The sequence below is a fragment of the Pteronotus mesoamericanus genome, unplaced genomic scaffold, assembly GCF_021234165.1.
Source record: "Pteronotus mesoamericanus isolate MK-2021 breed Mesoamerican mustached bat unplaced genomic scaffold, CSHL_Meso_final contig_74, whole genome shotgun sequence".
Taxonomy (NCBI): domain Eukaryota; kingdom Metazoa; phylum Chordata; class Mammalia; order Chiroptera; family Mormoopidae; genus Pteronotus; species Pteronotus mesoamericanus.
The window spans coordinates 39585321-39606038 of NW_026555247.1; the positions used below are offsets into that span (position 1 = coordinate 39585321).

General features: G+C 36.8%; 1 protein-coding gene across 1 annotated transcript in view; it reads left to right on the top strand.

Annotated features, from left to right (window-relative positions):
• CCDC102B (coiled-coil domain containing 102B) overlaps positions 1 to 9711 on the top strand; it is a 144675-nt gene extending 134964 nt beyond the window's left edge. Inside the window, exon 8 of the mRNA XM_054583777.1 lies at positions 9699 to 9711. Coding sequence (XP_054439752.1) covers positions 9699 to 9702 — 4 coding nt within the window. The 3' untranslated portion in view covers positions 9703 to 9711. The remainder of the gene's footprint in view (positions 1 to 9698) is intronic.
• Positions 9712 to 20718: the final 11007 nt, after the last annotated feature.

Here is a 20718-nt window from a genome sequence, read left to right on the forward strand (position 1 = left end):
GGATATTGCTAAGATATAAAGTGAAAACAAATTTTCCCTGTTGAACTATTCTACAATGCAACTGACCTTTGCCTTACTTAAGAACCAGAGGAGTCAGAGATGGAGGCCCACAATCTGACAATCTGATCATTCATGCTTGGACTGATATTGGTTGATAAGAGTATATAACTTTCAGGTGTACAATTCTATAATACATCATCTTTATGTTGCACTGTGTGCTCGCTGCCCAAAGTCTAGTCTCCCTCCATCGCCATATATGTTACTTTATTATTATTATTTTGTTGTTCTCTGGACCACTTAACAATGGTAATATTTTACCTCAAGCTACAAATTAAAAATGGCGGATACCATAGTTCTCCTACACTTTGTCTTTAGTGCTTCTTTCTGAAATTTTAACATGTAAATTAATTCTCTGATTATGTATATTTATATTGAAAAATATCAGTCATAATATCATTCTGTTTCATTGTTACCAGTGACTTTCTGGAATGTCTGTTTTCTGAATAAAAGTATATTATGTGGAAGAGGAAGTTATGCATGTCAGTAGCATTTTACAGTACATTGTTTACAAATCTTAAATACAGAATTACTGTCTAAATTTGAATTACTCAAATTTAATTGTATTTCCCCTTTTGTCATTTTCTTGTACACTCCTCAAATTTAATAACATTCATACATTTATAAGCCAATTTGGTAAGTTAAACTATGCATCATCAATATTAGACATACCTTAAAATTTCTGATTTGCAAGAAAATGTGCACTCTTTTGTGGATTAATATTATTGGTACAAATCTCTTAAAAATATGCACAATTCAGTGGATTCTTAAAGTCATTAGAGGTATTTGTGAAATAGTATATCCTGAAAACTCTTACCTATACAAAGCATATTACTATCAATCTTTATTTCTAGTTTTTAATCAAAACTACCCATGCACATATTTCATAGAATCAACTATTCCTAAAAGGTTTGTTGAGATAAACAGCATTTCCTATCATTGGCATATTATTTACTTCTTTGGTCTTTTCAGCCAAGCTTTGATGTGGTTTCCACCCCCAGTGTTCGCATTATCTGTTGATTTCCCGCTACAGCAGACCATTTAATTCCCTCTTACTTCACCAGGCAGACACATGCACATTTTCCTCCATGAACACCACACCCTCCTCTCAATACAGCTTCACGGACAATTTGGTTATTTCAATATTGAGCATATTAATATGTCTATATATGTAAGTCAGACTTGAGCCTGTACTCAGCTATGACCATTTTCCTTTCTTGTACATCTCCAGTTTCTGACCTTGCTTTTTCATTTGTCCTGTTCCTCTGGCAGTGAGACCAGAGCCCTCTGGCTCTGCTCACATTTCTCTGTGTTGCATTTTGAGAAATTCCTCCCCATGAGAAAGCCAGGGTTAGTGAGGGTCTCAGTCCACGCGCTTTCCTTCTCTTCAAACTCACAGCCAGTCCAATGCTTTCAAATGTGTTCTTATACATTTTTATATTTCCACCCATTCTGATAACCGTTTACAGTGGTTGTGTCAGTCCTATATCACCAAGCTATCTTGTCTTGTTGAGAAACTATTAAGTTTTTGACATTCTATTTCAGCCACTTCCTAATGAATCAGAAAATTCAATTAAATCTCCTCTTAACTTGACACATTCTTTCCTGCTACTCTTCCGGTCCGCATGGCCATTATTCGCCCCCTGGATTTCTACCTTCCGCTGCTGTCGTCAGTTCCAGTACACGGCCTACATTAAAAAGGTGTTGTAGAAACACAATTTATATTATGTCACTCTCCAGGTGAAAACTTTTTAATAGCTTCCCATTAAACTTAGAATAAATATTTGAACTGCTTACAATGCCCTATAAAACTTGTAATGATGTAAGCCTCCTAAATTGTTTTTTTGTGCTCTTCACTCTTCCTTCTTTATGCTTCAGCAGCACTAATTTTTTTTTTTTTTAATTTCCAGAGCTCTATTTCAGCACCATCTGTCTTTTATGGCCGTGACATTATGTTCATAGTTCTTCCCTGACTTCTTTCTCTTGTTTGAGGTAACAGCTTAAATGTTATTTCCTTAGTGGGCACTTCCTGATCACATGGAACTTGAGCCAAAATCTCGTAGCAGCTGACCCTTTGATTCATGGCACCTCCTGAATTACGACCTCCTATGCATTAGACAATTGCATATTCAGGTGCACGCTTTTGTTTAACATCCATGTTTTCTACCATATATAAACATCATGAGGACATGGCTCATTGTTTTATTTACTGTTCTATGCCCAGCACTTCTACATAGTTTATAGTAATGCAATATGTGTTGAACAAGTAGTCATTAAATTTATGAAGAAATAAAGGAGTTTTAAAAATCACCATTGGGAGGCTGGAGAGAGACAAAATTTTCAAAGAATCTTAGAGAACTAGGACTGGAAGGAACCATAAAGATGAACAATCTAATCATCGCATGATTGTAATAATCCTTCCTATAACATTACCTGCACTTAAATCATTCCTGTGTTAGGAAATCCATTACATCATCAATAATTCTATTCCATTTAAAAATATACTTCTTACTTTGGATTGTTTTAATTATAATCTTATAGCAATAGTTCTCACTTTTCCAAAATAATTCTGAAAACAATGATACAATTTTACTCTCGTGATTGCTTCTGAAATGAAACCACTCAAAGATACAAAAAAATAAAAATTATTCTTACATTTTATTGAATGTTAGAGAACAACACTTTATTTTGAAATAATTTTTCATCAGTGGAATTCTTTAAGCTATACAGGATGGGACAAAAGTAGGTCTACATTTGTGAGTACATGAAACACAGAGTTTATTCTTGTATAATTATTTACTAATTATTGTGTTATTTTCCATATGAACAACTGTAAACCTCCTTTTGCCCCACCCTATATATTGGATTGATTTCTTCATTCCTGTGCACAGTTAATGACTCATGTTTGAAGACACTACAATTAAGAAAATTTGATTTTCAGCTCAGTGAAAATAATATACATTAAAAAACAAATTTATATAAAGTCTTCTATTTTAGTTAACATTAAGGAAAAAATTAAATATTAATAGTCTTCATTTTCCTATTAATTATCTTATTATCAAAAAGGAGATGAAAATCTTTGGTTGTTCATGTATGCATTAGAATAAATACAGTAACTGTTTTGAATGAGAAGATTCATGTGTAACATGGAAAATTCAGTTACGTTAGCTCTGTGTGTATGTGTGCACGCGCACATGTGTTTTAGAAACGTATCTATACTTTATCTCATATAATTGTAACATGAGCAAATGAAAAAATATATTTAAAAGCATTTTAAAATTTTTAATTGAAATGTTCTCATATTGCCCACTGTGATCATAAACAATTTTAAAGAACTGGCATATATTTTTTCAAAAACAAAATGGAACCTCACTCACAGATGCTTGTTCTCATGTGCATAAAGCAATTTACAATATTGTGTTTTGTTGTTGTGGTTCTTTGGTCCCTATTTCTGGATCATTTTGCTCACCGGTCTTCTTTGGCATGTAGCAGTTTGCTTACACAGTGACCCTCTTTCTCCTGGGCATTCTTTGGGACTATATTAGACACCTCCAAAATTGCATTAAGTTTTATGGGTCACTCATACCATGAAATGAGTTATTATTTCAGCACAATAAATTACATTTTCCAAATTGCAGCCCATAGAGCATCATTAATCTAGGAAAATGGAAGTGTTTGGTGGTGTAATTACATATCTGATCCTTTTAAGATTCTGGCTGAATGAAAATATAAACCAAATGTGATATAATGGCATTTCAGACATTGTACTGAAATCTAATAGGATAAATCATTTTTACATTCATATATAAAATGATTGCTGACATAAGAATATGTAAGCAATCCTTGTCAAGATACTACTGTAAGATTATGCATTGATTATCATTTCTCTGCTCCGAACATAGCTATTAGAAGTAAGACCTATTTTTTTTTGACTGATGGACTTGTTTTAGTTTGAGCCCCTTTCCCAAGCTACAATAAAACTATATACCTAGAGTGAAAGAAGTGAAGTAGGGATTGTCATTCCACAGGCACCTCTACTTCTGATGTCCCATATATTACGGCTCAAATTTGAGAGCAATTATTCTTACCTTACAAATCTAAGACCTATTCTAAAAAGTCATTTAGAAACACAGAAAGGTTTCGCATACAAATGAAACTCCGTTAGGCCAGAAGAGACAACACAGAAACAGAAAACAACAGTGTAGATGCACCCAGAGGTTTGCCTGACTCTGGATTTACATGTGGGTCAGGGGACAGGAAGTGTAACTCAGGGTGACAAGGACCCAATCACCCCCAACCTCCCTACCCCAAAGCAGAGGGGAGGGAGGGAGAACACACACACAACAACCACAGAACCTTCCAAATTTCTTATCAAATCAAAAGCCTGTTATTAAAATTGATCAAGAAGAAAGAAGAAACACACCCAAGCAACTTCAAAAAAGTTAGTAACAGAATGTAACTATAGTTATGGTTGACATTATAAAATGGAGTTAAAGATTATGGAAAACTTGAACCCATTAAAATGATAAATGTAGATACCTGAAATTTTCTAGAAAATAATTTTCTGTACTCCATAAAAAATAGAAAAAATCTGATAGGATAATTATCATTAAATACTTTACTCATGCATCACATTCCTTATTCCTCCTTGAAACAAATAAACCAATTTTTATAGCAGAGTTTTACAGGTGAGTTTTATCAAGGCCTTAAACAATAGATTTTTAAAAGGGGAAAGCAAGGGGGAAAATAGTGAGACAACTCTAACAAAACAACAATAATAATTAAAAAATCAGATAAAAAAGTGTTTTAGAGAAGTCCAAATGAGCACATTTCCTAACACATTTTATGAGACAGTAAATTATTGAAATTTAAACTTGATGAAAATTGTATAGATATTCACTCATTTATGATTATAGGGTAAAAATCTTAGGTGATAGTCTCAGAAATAGGATCTAGAAGTGTACATTCCTCATGACCATATGGTGTGTATTCTCAGAATGAAGAAAGTTTCTCTATAAGAAAAATGTATTTAATTTATGTCATGACTACAGTGGAGGAAAAATGGTAAGGCTGTTACATAAAAATAATAGCAAGCTTTCAAAATATTAATCCTCACTATGATTCTAACTAAGAATACAGGTCTTTGTTTACCAATTTAGAATTTCTAACTGAAACTTATCAAGCATTGTGCTTCACCATGCTTGACTTGGTACATTCTTTGCTCATTTAAATACAAACTTCCATACACCCGCATCCAGCGCTTCCTTCCATACTCAGGATCATATATAAGCCTTTGTTCTTTGAAACAAAGTTAGTCTATATTGCTCTCATATTTGTTTCCCCATCTTATCTAGAATCTGGACTTTGACATCGAACTTATTTTACCTTTCCATAGATTTTCTAACTTTCTCTTTTTACAGGGGTTTTCAATGCCATCTACCAAATATACTTATCTCCTAGAATGAACTATAAAGTTCAAACTTTGCTAAACTGATAATACTTTCTCTTAAAATTCTCTTTTTTTAATTATTATTTTTTTTGCTCTAGAAATAAAATTAAAGTTTTTCTTTAACTTCCCTTCTTGCAAATCTCTTGGGTTGAATATTCTTTAACTACTAATTACTATCCAATTCCTCAACTACCACTTATATTAATTTAATAATCATTCCTATGGTGCACACTGTGTTCTGAGCAGTATTTAAGCTGTATTGTATTTTAATGCAGTATTGTATGTTAAGCATATGTGTGTAACTCAATCCATCTGTTCTTAAGTACTACGCATAAAGTTTTTATTTCTCATTATAAAAACAATATTTGTTCATTCCAGAAAAACTTGGGAAATAGGAAAACATATAAAATAAAACATAAAAGTTATCTAAAATTCAGAAATACTCACTGACAACATTTTGCTCAGTTTTACAATTTTGTGAATGTGTATGTATGTGCGTAGGTTCATTTTATGTACATATAATGTGCATTTATATTTAGATGGTCGTAATAGCTAAGAAATGGGTGACGTTTACTCTGTTGTGCATTTGATTTTTTTCTACGTAGATATTCACTCATCTGATCCTAAGTCAACCCTATATTTATCTTCCCCTTTGCATAAAGTGGGGAACTGAGAAAAGAGTGGTTAAGTAATTTGTTCATTATTCAGCAAAACTCATTATGTGAGATTCACATCCGGGCAGCCTGACTGAATACTCATAATGTCTATTCTATACACCCTCTCCCTGGACACACACACATACACACACACACACACACAGTCCCTCATACATGTGCAAAATAAACACCTCTATGCTAGATATGTGACTATGTCTATATTTATAACCACAAGTCTGGGTAGATTGGAGCTTGCTCTTTCACCCAAATTATGGATTGGATATTTCTCTATTTAAAAATATTTTTAAAACACAATTTTAATGGATTCATAATATTCTAAGATGTGAATATACTATTATTTGTAGTTATTTCTCTGTTAAACATTTTTTCTGTTTTCAAATATTTGTTATAAATATTATTGCAATAAGCATCTATGCATGTAAGTTTCTCTTTTTATTTCTCCCTGTTAACTTAAAAGACACTCCTGAAAAACAGAAACTCTGAGTCCAAGGGCAAAGAAGCGAATCATTTGTGGCATGTGTTATTAACAGACTGTCACAAAAAATATCTCACTGTCCACTGCTACAAGGGCATTAGTCTTAGTTCTGTCGCATGGCATTCATTAAAGAAGCAAATTTGTAATTGGCACCTGCCCTGTTGTAGCCGCCGTGCTCTGCCTGGGGACAGATTAGACAGACGGACGTGGTCACTGACGTTTGAGTCTTACTGTGAGTGTGTGACGGGCAGAGCAGTAAAACTAGATGAAAATATGATTAGAATTACATCGTCTTTTGGGTGCTCAATGGGAAAACAAGAAATGTCAGGATCCTGCATAAAAGAGAGTGGGATGTTTGGAGCTACTCTATGGTTTATATGTTTTTATAATAACATATAGATTTTCATGGCTGAGAACTAGAGTTTGACTAGGACATTTGAAGAGCTCTTAAATATTCCAAAGGGCTTCTAAAACTCCCACCCAAGGACTATTGTTTGGAAATGGTGACGTTTCCATTTATACAAATAATTTGGTGAATGCAGACCACTCACTCAGATAACCCTTGCCTCACCACCGATTTTGGTTTCCTCCATGAATCACTTGGCTTCGTGGAAGGCCCAGCCTAAGTGACGTAGATAGACTTCAACCTCTCTTACCTATAAAATAGTGTATTTCTTCCCCTTTCTCTTCTTACTCTGTGCTTGGGTTCCTGCTCAAGTATTCTACCGCTTTTCGCATCTCTTCAGCGCCATGGAGAAGCTATGTATTTGTGGTCTACTAAAATGATCGTTGAAGGAAGACTGCCCCGGACAAGCAGAGCTGGCCACTAACCTCATTTTTGTGGCTGACGACATTCCTATTTCCTTCAGTCACTGCTTCTGGGCTAACTGGAGAGAAGGAGTGATATACTTATATAATCCCAATTTAATTTTTCTTATGGGAAATTATGCAAGTTCAGGAGCCTTACACCCTTTTACTGAAATAATTATGTTCAAATCCCCTGAACATGGTTACATAATTCAAGAGAAGCAAAACATTCATTGGAGGACTAGTAAAATGTTCACCACAAATTTTTTTTTGAAAAGTGATTTTTTTTTCTTTTACTTAAGATGCTTTTTCTGTAAAGGGAAATAGAGTGTTTATGTTCAGAATTATGAAGAAGAAAATATTCCTGATACTTACATCCTATGCTGGAAAAGGTGAATGTGTTTTACCTATTTCCTTAACTATACTGTCGGAGTTAGACATTCTGACAGCTTTTTATTACAGGTTAGAATCTGCTCAACGTGCTTTAATTTCTTCAGAAGGCAAGTACCCATCTTTAAGAAAATTAGGTTGTTTCATGACTGAAGCTACTGAAATTGCTTTCATGGAGACAGAGCATGAGAGAGAGAGAGAGAGAGAGAGAGAGAGAGAGAGAGGGAGGGGGAGAGATAACATGCACAAGACTTCTGGCTCAAAGCAGAGGAAACAAGCTTGTGGGTCTCCCATTAGAACACAGGGTCTCATCATCAATGTTTCTAATCTCCCTTCCAGAATCAGAACCAGTTGTGTTACTACTGAGCCCTTTTCCAGGTGGATTTTCTTTGTCTAAAATATATAGCCTTCACATCAGAAATACTTACACATTTTAACATTTCTTGTATCAAAAGATACTGTTTACTTAGAGTGTTAAAAATATCTAGTGGCAATATGAATAGGTTTTTTTCTTGAATCTAAAATTAGTGAAGAAAAAGGTAAAAATTGATAAAACACAGGTATCATTTCAAATAGATTATTGTTCCTTTTCCTCGATTTTTGTTTCTCTTCTGCCAGGGGGAGGACGCAGGTACCAGCCAGCAGGAACTAGGTGCTCCCTCATTTTCCTGCTGTTTTCATTCCTGAAAATACTGTCAGCCCCACTTCTATTATGGCAGACGGAGTGGCTTATAAACAACAACAACAACAAAAACATTTACTTGTCACAGTGCTGGAGGCTGGACATCTGAGATCAGGAAGCCGGCATGCTCAGTGAGGCCCTCTTTCGATGGCATGTTTCTCTTTGTATCATTTCATGGTGGAAGAGCCTGTGGGACTCTGTTGGGTCTCTTGTAAGGCGCTAATCCCATACATGGGGGTTCCATCCTTGGAACCTTCTCACACTACCACATTGGGCACAGGATTCTCCTCTGAGTTTTTGGAGACACATGGAGACCACAACAAAGCTCTCCCTAAATTTCTGCCTTCCTTGTTCTACTGCTCTCTCACCTTGCAGTGCCAGTATAGAACTGAGAGATATCCAGAAGTCTGTACAATGTCATTTAAGGTTTAAGTTTTAAATATAACCACTGTCGAGGCTCAAAGCAGAGATGCCCGATGTGCGAGCGAAGCCCTGCTCTGCCCTCACACTGTTTCCGGTGCACGTGGCATTCTGCCAGCAAAGCGGCCAGTCCATGCCCACGTTCTCCTGGCTTTATTCCTGTCTTGATGATAGAAGAAAAGTCCCCCTGGTCTGTTTGTACATGCTGGTAGGATTCTATTTTGTTCTGATGTGTGATTTTAGAGAAAGCTAAAATCTAAAGTTGGGTTTCTCTACAAACCATATAATTATGGATTAATATATTCAGCAATGTCCCTCGGGTGTTTTGTGCAAGATGACCAGTGTCAGTTTACCAGGGAAATATCTAGATGGCACTAGTAGCTCTTCCCATGAGTACATACATGTTAAACACAGCAGGGGTGTCCAACCTGTGGCTCAAGGCCGCATATGGCCCAAGATGCTTATGAATGCGGCCCAACACAAAGTCATAAATTTACTTACAAGATTATAAGTTTTTTTTGTGTTTTCATTAGTGTTTGTGTATTTAATATGTGGCCTAAGACATTCCAGTGTGGCCCAGAGACACCAAAAGGTTGGGCACCCCTGTAGCTACAGCAAAAATCAGTTTTTCTTTGACTCATGAAGGCCACGAATGGAGAAAATGACATGTCTATCTATGTTATTACCAATATGTTGGCCACTCAAGTGCATTAGTGATCATTTTCCTTTCTCTTGTTTTAGATGATGACTGTGGCTAGGAGACCCCTATCCTGCGAAGTTTGAAAGTGAAAGAGAAAAGCTTAAATAGTGTTCAATTTGTGATCATCACCCTGGCTGCTATCGTTGGCCCTACAGAATTGCTATCTGCCCAACCTCACATTTGTAGATCATGAGTGTCAAATAATGTTATTTTTCTATGCAAAGATTCTCCTCTTTCCAGGAACCTAAGCATTTATGTGAAGTTATGATTAATTACGTACTGAGTTTTTTTAATCTGTGTGTTTAATGATTTATATTACTGTCTCAATAATTAACTTTATTATTATTTTTGCATCTCATTTTCTCTCCTATTTCTGTCTCATTTAATTATCTTTATCACCTTATTCGGCTTGGGAAAGCAGGTATTCTGTCCAATTCATGTGGCATGTCATATTTATAAAAGTTACACAATTTAACCTGTTCTTATATTGTGTTAAAAGCAGAATATGGTTGACTCTGTGTTTAATAGTGTATGTATGTATATACATATACAGCTATGCAATGGATAATCACGGCTTCCAGTTCTCTGGGTTCCCACTGGATCATGTGTGTCTGAGAGATTTGGGTAATCACCCTACGGCAAAGAGTGACTTGCTATTTTCAATACCAACATGAAACCCCTGTTAATGTTATCAACACCTTTGCACACATTTAAAAAGAAAAAAAGAAAAAGAAACCTTAAACTGTAAATAAATAAATTTAATAAATTAACAAAATTAAAAAATAAGGATTAGTCTACTTGTAACTGTATCTCATTTTGTCTATTAAACTGAAGGCACCAGTATAGATTTGGAAACCTGACATACCTGGTTTGTTTCTTACAAGTTGTGTGATTTTGAACAGTGAATCTTAACCTTCACTTCCCTATCTATAACATGGACATCCTATCCACTACATCGGATTATTTTGACAGTAAAATATTTTTAAAATATACAAAATTCAGCATAATTGCTAGGACACTGAAGAAACCCAACAAATTTTAGTTTACTGTTGATTATTTTGAGGGCAAGTACCGCTCATATCTCAACCAAGAGCTCATGGAAATATTTGAAACAGTCTATGGAGTTATAATAGTGATATTTAAGGTTTAGACTTTTAGAATATGCCTACATAAATATATTTTAAAGCATTTAGGATCTCTTACTGAACTTAATTCTATATTTATAAAACAATATTTCTATTTTTAAAATCAACCATCTATAATAATCTAGTCAAATCATTGACTCATTTATGCAGATTTAGTTTTTAATTCTACAAATGGAGGAACTTAGGGAAATAATTAAAATAAAATAGAAGTGTTAAATATATGACCAAAATATATGTAAGGCTTCTATATCTGCAAAAGAAGCACAATAGGTGATATAAGACAGCAAGGAATTAAAACCTAATTTGCATAACATTCTGTCCCCAGCTTATATGACCTATTATCGCTTCCCACCTCAGAAAACCTAAAAGTACGTACAAAACAAAATCATCTCAGTTTGCCAGCTGCATTCTTGCTGAATCAGCTTTGATATTATGCCAGTTTTTACTGTTTCTCACCAAGGGAATATATCCCTGAATAAAATGTTAGTAATTTTTAAAGGGAAATAACAGCCTTAATCCAAATTGGAAAGCTGAGAGATTCTGCCACAAAGAGAAATGGGAACTTTAAGTAAACACACACCTTTGAATTACAGGGTCATTTTTAACCCAGAGAGATTATTCTGGGCTTACTATATGCTGACAATACAAAAATAAACAAAACATTTTTTGCAGAGGAAGTAGTCAAGAAAAACTATCAGTGAAGGTGCTGGCTGGTTAGTGGTTCGGGGATGGGGAGGCAATGTCTACGTAAGCAAGACCTCTGAGAGGGAGGACGTGCATCAGTGCGTAGGAGGGACGGCAGAGACTCACAGAAGGTCTCAGACTGGGAAATCACAGCAGGCACATTCTCTGCGTATTTGACCAGTACCTTTTCTCATCTACAAAATCAGGTTAAAAACAGTTTTCAGCGTTACCACCAATTAAGTAAAAGCAAAGACTGTAAAAATAAGCTTGAATTTTAGATGCCATAGCAGATGCTTGCTCATGTCATGCAATGTTATAATTTTGAGGAAGCAGACTGAGAGGGTTAAAGTATTAGTAGGAATCTTGGTGCCCTGTGTTCTACCAGTCAACATATTTATTCCCCACATAGCTATATTTAAAAAGAAACAGATACGTTGGAATAAGTCAGACCTGGATTTGAATCCTGACACTTCCTTTACTTGAGTGACTTGAAGAAATAACCTAAAACTTTGTTAAGCTTCAGATTCTTCATCCTAAACATGAGGGATAGTTTGGCCCCTTGCCTCAATTTAATAAATGTTAGCTTATTGTTAATATTTAAAGGAACGTTATCATCCTCGTGTACAATCAGCAGACATGCATGGATCCTGTCCCTTTGCTGACTGTGAGAACAGACACCTGACACTGGCTGATCACAAAGACTTGGCACAAAGACTGGAATCACTGCACTATAGACGCTTATTTGAGGTCTTCAGGAGTTTGGTCGATAGGAGTGGAGATGTACAGGTGTATAAGTTTTGGTCACAGAGCAGCAGCTCGGCCATAAAGCAGAAGAAGGAGAGACACTGCAGAGAGTTAGATGATCACATGTCAAATCTATGGAATGAAAGTGACAGGAATTGCAAGACAGGATAATCTGTGTGGAAAGGTCAGATCGAGAACTGATATGGAGAGAAGGTAAGCTTGGGCTGCGACCTTCAGCACCAAAAACGTTTGGTTAAAAAAAAGGATGGGACCATCAGCAAAGGCATGAGGAGAGGATGTACAATGCATGACAAGGGACAGAAGATTTGGTGTTGGGAAAATAGAAGGGTGTGCTTTTGGATGGACAGGAAATTGAAGGCAGGTGGTGGAGGTCGTAGGTCACATGGCTGCCACATTTGGGCTGGGCATCCCTCCAGAGGCTTCTGGGAGGAATGGAGGGTCACTGCCTCCGAAAACAGGCAGGTGGGGATGGTTTCCAGTCTGATCCACCCTAGTCCCAAAATATTAGAGTGTTCATCATCAGTTCTGGGAGCTGCACCTAACCCCTTTCAGATTTGGGACCCTTCTGCACAAGTTTCCAAGGTGTTCTTTTAGGTAACACCAGAAACTACTTCGTCGTTTGTTCAAACTGAAAACTGTTCAGCTGTAAAAAAACGGCCCCTATTATCTCTCTTAGAAAATGAAAAGATTTTACCCATCTGAAATTGGGTTTCAAAATGAAAGCATAAATTAAAATGATTTGAAATAAAATGTATCTCACATCAGTGCTTATAAATATTCATTTATTTTTCATGGCTTGAGAAAACTACCAATTTTGCATGTAAAACATTTCTTAAGATATTCCTCCATTTTGTTAACCCTGTCAAAGATAAGCATTATCAGATTTGTGTAGGCTCTGGCTCTTGGAGAGTAAAAACAGAACTTGATGAAGCTGCGACCCACAGCTGCTGCTGCTGCTTCTTTTTTTTTTTTTTAATTGAACAGAATGGAGAAAGGAAAGATTGCTACAAGCTCTGTGTCCCAAAGAAACAATTCATAAGTCACTTTACTCATCTGATTCTAAAGAGACAGAAAGACTCTAAGACTCATGAGAACTGGGACCACATGCCCTTGTTTCTCATTCTTCTGGTGATGAGTGTGATGCCTGTCCCCTAGGAAGCACCGGTGCGCGGAGGAAGCCGCCCAACTAGAAGAGAAACCAGTCTCCCACTGACCTCTGATGGGAGCATCTTAGAGAGTTCGGAGATGACCATCGGAAGGGTTGGGTTGTGTCCCATTTTTCACAGAAAACAAAACACAACAAAGCACAACAGAGGAAGCACGATGGTGAATAGGGCCCAAGAAGTTCTCCCCTGACTGGATTATTACAATGTGTTTATAAAAGAAATAGGTCATACTTGGAAGATGCAATGATTGCCTAAATTCATGAGATCGTTTCCAGTATGGGCTCAGAAGGACGCCCATTGCAGCAAGCCCTCCAAACTATTACCTTAAAAACACCCTTCTGTAGAGCTAGGGGTCTGGGCTCAGGTTTCTACCAAAGTCAGTGTTTGTCCAATAACCATGCTCCCTCCCCGACGTGATCTGCCTCCCCCACCTAGAATCCAATTACGATGATGTCATTGAACCAAAAATGCTCTGGGTTTAGGACTTCAGTATTAAGTATCGAATTTATAAAGCCAATAAATGATGTTTTCACCTTGCAATGTTCCAATTAGCATGTTTCTTTGCTAAGAACACCTAGAACACATCCACTCACACACATGCACACACACACATGCACACACACAGAGTATTTTACTGCCATCTGGTGAATCATTGGGACAGACTCACCAGGCCTTGGGCAGCAATACTCTGTGGATCTGCATTCCACACAGCGTCTGAGGCTTGTGCTTGTTCAGCGACCACAGCCTTTTAGCACCAGGGGAATGAAAAAAATGTATTAAGTTCTTTCTTTTTTAAAGAATTCTAAAGTAGGAGTTTGTCATTCCAAAATAATATGTACTATTTCATAACCGTGTCACCTTTTTGTTAGAAGTGTCCACGCATAATTTTCCCACTTGCTTTAAATGGGCCGTCCTAACAGATTGCCTGTTTTGAAGTTAAATATGCGCCCAATAGAGACTCAAAGGGTCTTGTTATCACCACGCAATTCCGTTTGGTTAATAACCTGGCTGTATTTTCTGTTCACATAGGACGGCTTTGTAAGAGTCCTTGCATTAATGCGTTTTATTCAAAGTGACAAAGGAAACATTAAAATTGGAATACAATTTCTTTTATCTTCTCTTATCTAAATGGGGAAGGCATCTGCAACATGGCATTAACTCACCTGGAGGAGAGGAAGTTAAAACACTATTATTTCTATAGAACGACCTTTCTGCTGCCGTATTTGCTTGGCTCAGAGTCATAATGTGGTGCAGACTTGTTGTTTAAAATGTATGGAGCTGGAAATGAATAGAAAATCCTGGCTTTGAACATGTAGAATAAACTTGTACGATTTCCCTCTTTTCTTTATTTTTATCACCTAATATTTGAAGCAAAATGTTGCTAGTGCTTTTTCTATACTTTTGTACAATGTCTGAAATACGTATTAACTATCTCCCAACTGGAGCAAATGACTTAAAAAAAAGCAAACAGATAAAGCTAGAACTTTAATATATATATATATATATATATATATATATATATATAAAATCTTCTTCTCTAAAAAAAAGGACTTGTGAACTGTCAAATTTTATTAGTCGATAATTCATTCTAATTTAAAGATTAAATTAAACAAATGGATGGCACTAAGAAAATAAATACTAGATATATCTAATTCAACATCTCATAATAATGCACATATATTAAAATATATATGATATGCAGCAAAATATTTCCAAGAAATATAAATTAACAATTAATTAAATAAGTAAACAACTAAACTAAATTAAAGCTGTGTTTGGATGTCCTTCTCAGCATTTTATAATCAACATTATGCAATCTTGGATTCAAGTGCCAGTCAGCTCAAAAAACATGCATCAGACATTCTTAGGAAGCACCTGGATTATGAATAACATTATGCAATTCCTTCCTCCCTCCCTTCCTTTCCTTCCTCCCTCCCTCCCTCCCTTCCTTCCTTCCTTATTTCCTTCCTTCCTTCCTTCCTTCCTTCCTTCCTTCCTTTTCTTCCTCCCTCCCTTCCTTCCTTCCTTCCTTCCTTCCTTCCTTCCTTCCTTCCTTCCTTCCTTTTCTTCCTCCCCCCCTTCCTTCCTTCCTTCCTTCCTTCCTTCCTTCCTTCCTTCCTTCCTTCCTTCCTTCCTTCCTTCCTTCCTTCCTTCCTTCCTTCTTCTACAGCTATTTATAGCAGGACGACAGTAAGCCAAGCACTTTTCGAGATACATGGGAATAAACAGTGTACAAATAGTGATACATTTTGGAACTTACAGTCTAGTGGAAGAAGAATACTGTGTATAGACATCCACACAGAAGGCTGTGGCCCGTCTGGTTGCATACAGGCTGTTGATGTGGACAGCATACCTCTCCCATTACCAAGCCCTCTCTGCATGCTCAGGTCTCTACAAACTGCTCAGTTACAGAGAATATTCCTTACCACAGATTTAATGAAACGGAGTCACGATCATGTTGTAAGAATCGCCATATATGTGGACATAAGCTGAATCAAGGAATGAAGGAAAATATTAAGGAATTTTATTTTATCCTTTGTATTTAAATAACTTCTATCTTATGTAAATATGGTTAAAATAAATCAAAAGCCAGTAAAAGGAGGCCATAAAATATTGCACATATGGGTACAACTTGACAGAAGATACAATAAAAGATTCCGGGATTTTATTCCCTCTCAGGTTTTTATTTCCTTTGTTACAATATTAATGGTATCTCCCCTTTTTAAAGATGTTTTCTTATAATAAATACTTTATCCTTTAAAGTTCATTGCTGTGTCACATGTCTGATGATATTTAAACTCATATAAAATTAAACCACATTGCTCAAAATTTAATTATAGTTTAAACAATACTATTATCACATTTAATATAATTCATGATTTTTGACAAACAAAACATGTTTAATGTCATGGAAACTGTTTTTTTAATATCTGGAGATGAGCTTTATGAAGGCACCTTATACTCTTGGGAAGAATGAAGGAATACTGTAAATTTTCAATTATTTACACTCATTAATTATTTCATCCCAGAAACCCCCAAGCAGGGGATGTTTCCCACAGTTCTTCATAGCTTTAAGATTATATATTTAACCAACCCCTAAATCTAACCTGAGTTTGCATTGCCCATTAAACAAACATATGTGCTTCTGATTTTAAATATCTATAATGTTCCTAAATCAATACTTTTTCATGCGCCTTTGTTATACCTTTACTAATGACAATTTATCCTCACAGAATTGATGTGATTTAGTTATAAAAAGTTATTCAATCTCCAGACTTGGGTCCCAGGAGCATAAGAGAAAGATTATAGGAGGGAAAAATGATGAGCATTCTTGCTGGAAGTCTTCCCTGTTATAATTAATTTAGCTGGCTTAATTTAAAAAACAATTTTTATATTTGCTACCTCCATCAATAAATTCTGACTCAAATAATTTCAACAAACTTTAGCATGACAAAATTGATCACTATATCAAATTTACTTTATCAACCTATACATTAGGTCAGTTAAACATCTAAGACACATTTTTTTCTTTCATTTTAGCTTTCTGTTATACCCTAGAAGTCTGGGAACATATGATGTGTGGTCTATGTCATACCAGGTTTAAGGTTGGAAAAGTTTGTCATTATAAAGGTTCAGTGAAGGCGGGAGAACTTACAAGACCACTGTTACAAGAGTCTAAGTGAAACATGGCAATTTTTAGAAGTTGGATGCAGAAACTCTTCACGTTGTAAATGCCTTGAGCTCCATTATTATTGGACTTGGGAAGGGCCATAGGAACAAGGAGGAGAAGTCCACATCAGGAATACGTCCTTCCTTCCACCATTGCGCCATGTGTGTTGTGTATGTGTGTGTGTGTCGGTGTATACGGTGATACAGGAAGCAGAGCACATTGGATGTGGACAACGGACAACTATGTGACCTTCCATCGGAAATGCCAGTTCATGCCATCTACAGATATTGCCAGCAAGCAACTGGAAGTCCAGGGCTTGAGAGCAGAGAGGTGAGTATGGGGTAAGCTATGCTCTATTTTATGAACTATATATTTCCTGAAGACACAGCACAGGTGTCTTATCAGAATGGAGGAGTGGTGTTACGTTTTTAATCTTTTTAAAGTCCACGCTATAAACTGATGGATTCTGTCACTGGAAAAGGTACAGGACCCGAAGCCACAAAGCTTAAGCTGAAGATCACTGCTGTTTCCTGATTCCAAAATATTTTTGAATGAGAAAGAAATCAGAGGTTTCCAGTGTCTTTCCCAAGTTTCCCAAGTTGTCACAGCAGGTGTAAGACCTACCAAGTATTACCGCCGTGGGGCCACAATGAGACTGCAGTGAGTTTTGACATGGGAACCTTGACAGGGTCCCCATGCCGTGTTGGTGGCCCGTAAATAATCTGGGTTTGTTTTGTCTCTTGCTCTGTTTACATTTCCAATATATAACATAAATAAGTTTGCTTTGATATGGATCTTTATAAAAATAAAAATAACACACTGTTTGGATCTTGTTTATTCAGCACCTAACATGTATCAGAAAATGGTTCAAAATATTTCTCTAAGTTCTGTGTTATTTATTTATTTATTGTGTGTGTGTGTGTGTGTGTGTGTGTGTGTTAGAATGATGACTGAGGACTCTCTATGATGAGAATGTTCCGGTAATTGTGTCAATGTTCAGAATTCATTACTTAGCACAGAAGCGCGTTACCTTGATTACAGAGGTAATTATCTCTATTAATGCCTTTTCCTACTGCAGTTCTTCACACTCGGGTAAGGCCTGTGTCAGTAGCTACATATGGAGCACTGTGTGAAGGCACGAACGCCCTGATTGGCCAGGACAAACACAGTATCTGCCATCATATAACATCTCTCAGGGTCAGGATGGGACTCCCAGGGTCTCTCGGCCCCGAGCTCAGTGCTCAGCTGTGTGACACAGTCTGCCCAAGCCGCGGCTTCATAGTGGTTACAGTATAGAAACTCCACAGGCCACGGGTCCTCAAGGGACAGTATGACATGTAGCAGTATGATCTAGTCTGATCAGTAAAAAGTAGCACTTTATAGAAAGTTTTAAAAAATGATAAGTGTGACGAGATGACCAAGAGATACAGACTGAGGTACTCAGAGGAGGATCAGTAAAGAATGCATGACTTAACAGGAGCTTGAACAGCGAGCCTTGGGCAAGTGGATTGGAGCAAGGAAGCTATCCCATGTGTTCCTATTTCTATTACGAAACTGTGAACACCATTCCTATGTGTGGTTTGGATGGCACCTGGTAACTGATTTTAAAAGAAGGCTTAGAGATCTACACAAATCTTAGTTAAGGAGGAGCTATTATAGATACATGGTGACAATTAAGGTTGCATAATTAAAATAAAAATTTTCTCCTTCATTTGATATGCATAAGTTTTACTCAGTGTTTTCTAATTTAAGAAGATCAATTAAATATAATGAATATTTCTGTCAAAAAATCTTGTCATAGAAGAGTCACTGTGTATGGCTTGATGGTTTTATGGCAATAAATATGTAGAAGTTTGTCTGTTTTTGAATAAATTATCTGCTCCAGTAGAAAATCTGGGGTGATTGAGAAGTATAAGGACTGAGTTGGCTTGTTTTTGACAAGGTGGGATGTGAGTTCATACAATGAATGACCTTGGGGGATCTAGAATGATCTGCCTGGTTTTCTCTGAAAAACTAAATACTTATTTTATAATGATGCTTACCTTTGGAATTAAAAGTATTAGAAACATAGGTACTCCTGAAACTTTATGCTGAATTTTCTTCTTATAAAATTCAATTCATTCTATATTATGAGTTTATTTTTCTTTTTAACTGCCTGAAAAACTGATATTTTTATTTCTATATTGCATAAAAATTTGGAATTTCTAAATTTGATGCTGGTGTGGTTTTTGTCTCTTGACTGGACCTTAACTGATATACAGAGTCAATAATTGTTATCTCTAACTGCTGATCATGATTGTTTACAACATATAGCAGGACCCTTGAAATGAATCTCCATACTGTCAAGTTACACTATCTAAATTATTTATGGGCCTCTTTCAAAATAAAGACTATATTTTAGTGTGATCATTATGTTAGTTCTACTTACTACCATCGTTGTTAAGCAAAACGAAGTCTAGAGGTACCACTAAGGTACTTGCTTGAAACTTGTCTTCAGCAAAATATGGATCGTCTACAATGTCTTGCTATAGGTACTATGTAAGATATAACACAAAACAATCATTTTAAAATACTGAAATAAACACTATACTCAGATGCTTTATCTGCAGTTGCTTTATATTTTGGCACAGATTCCTTATGTTGAGGAAGGACCAGCATCAACCTGTAGGCATGGTTTGAATGGCACGCGGAATCTAAGGAAGATATTCATTGAGGACTTCAGATTTCCTTGTATGATTCTCCTGAATGCTCTATTTCCAAGACTCTTGTGAAGCCTTTGATGACATCATTTACTGCTTGTGGAACTCTTGCTTTAACAGTTTTAATTATTTTTTAATCTTCAAAATATTTTCTGTGATGAGTATACATTTTTCTTCTAAGAGCATTTCCTGCTGGTCGACTACCGCTCAACCCATTTCCCTGGCTGTCATAAAGGTGTTGCTTTATCTCCCCTCCTCCCAAACGTAGCAGGTGGCATCTCCGGGCACTGCCGGTCAGATGGCGTCCTCGGGTCAGTGGTTGCCATCCTGCAGAAACTCTTCTTGCATTGCCGCTCTGTTCTCCCTGCTTGTAGTGAGCACTGCTGGGTTTGATTAGACCTGCAGCCGTGACTGCGAATGAAGTTGCCGTGTCCCATCCACTTTGTCCTCCCACTATAAGGGGCAGGCATTCTTGGTAGTTAGATTATCGTTTACTCCAAAACCAGGAACTGCAGTCATCGTCGACCTTCGGAAGCATCAGTATGAATTCACACAGTACCTGCCATCCGTTCCTTCCGTGGGGTCAGCAGAGATCATTTCTGAAATCCAGCTGCTTTCTCTCATTTCACCAGATGGCATCTAAGAACACCCAATAATAGTCCTCAGGCAATACGGTTGCAGTTACTCCGTTTGTATACCTGTCTGATAAAGGCTAAAATGCTGGACGCCTGTAAACAATGCCAGCCTCATCGACAGCCCAGTGGAATCGGTTCCCTGAGTGAGGAGGCAGGGGGTGCTCCCACCTGGACCTCGCTCTGCACTCGCCCAGGGGAGATGGAAGCCTTACGGGAAAATCCCACCTCGGCCTCAGCTCCCTCTCTGTGTCCATTCAGCTCACGGTAGAGTAGAGGGGTGTCTGAATAATCCATGAT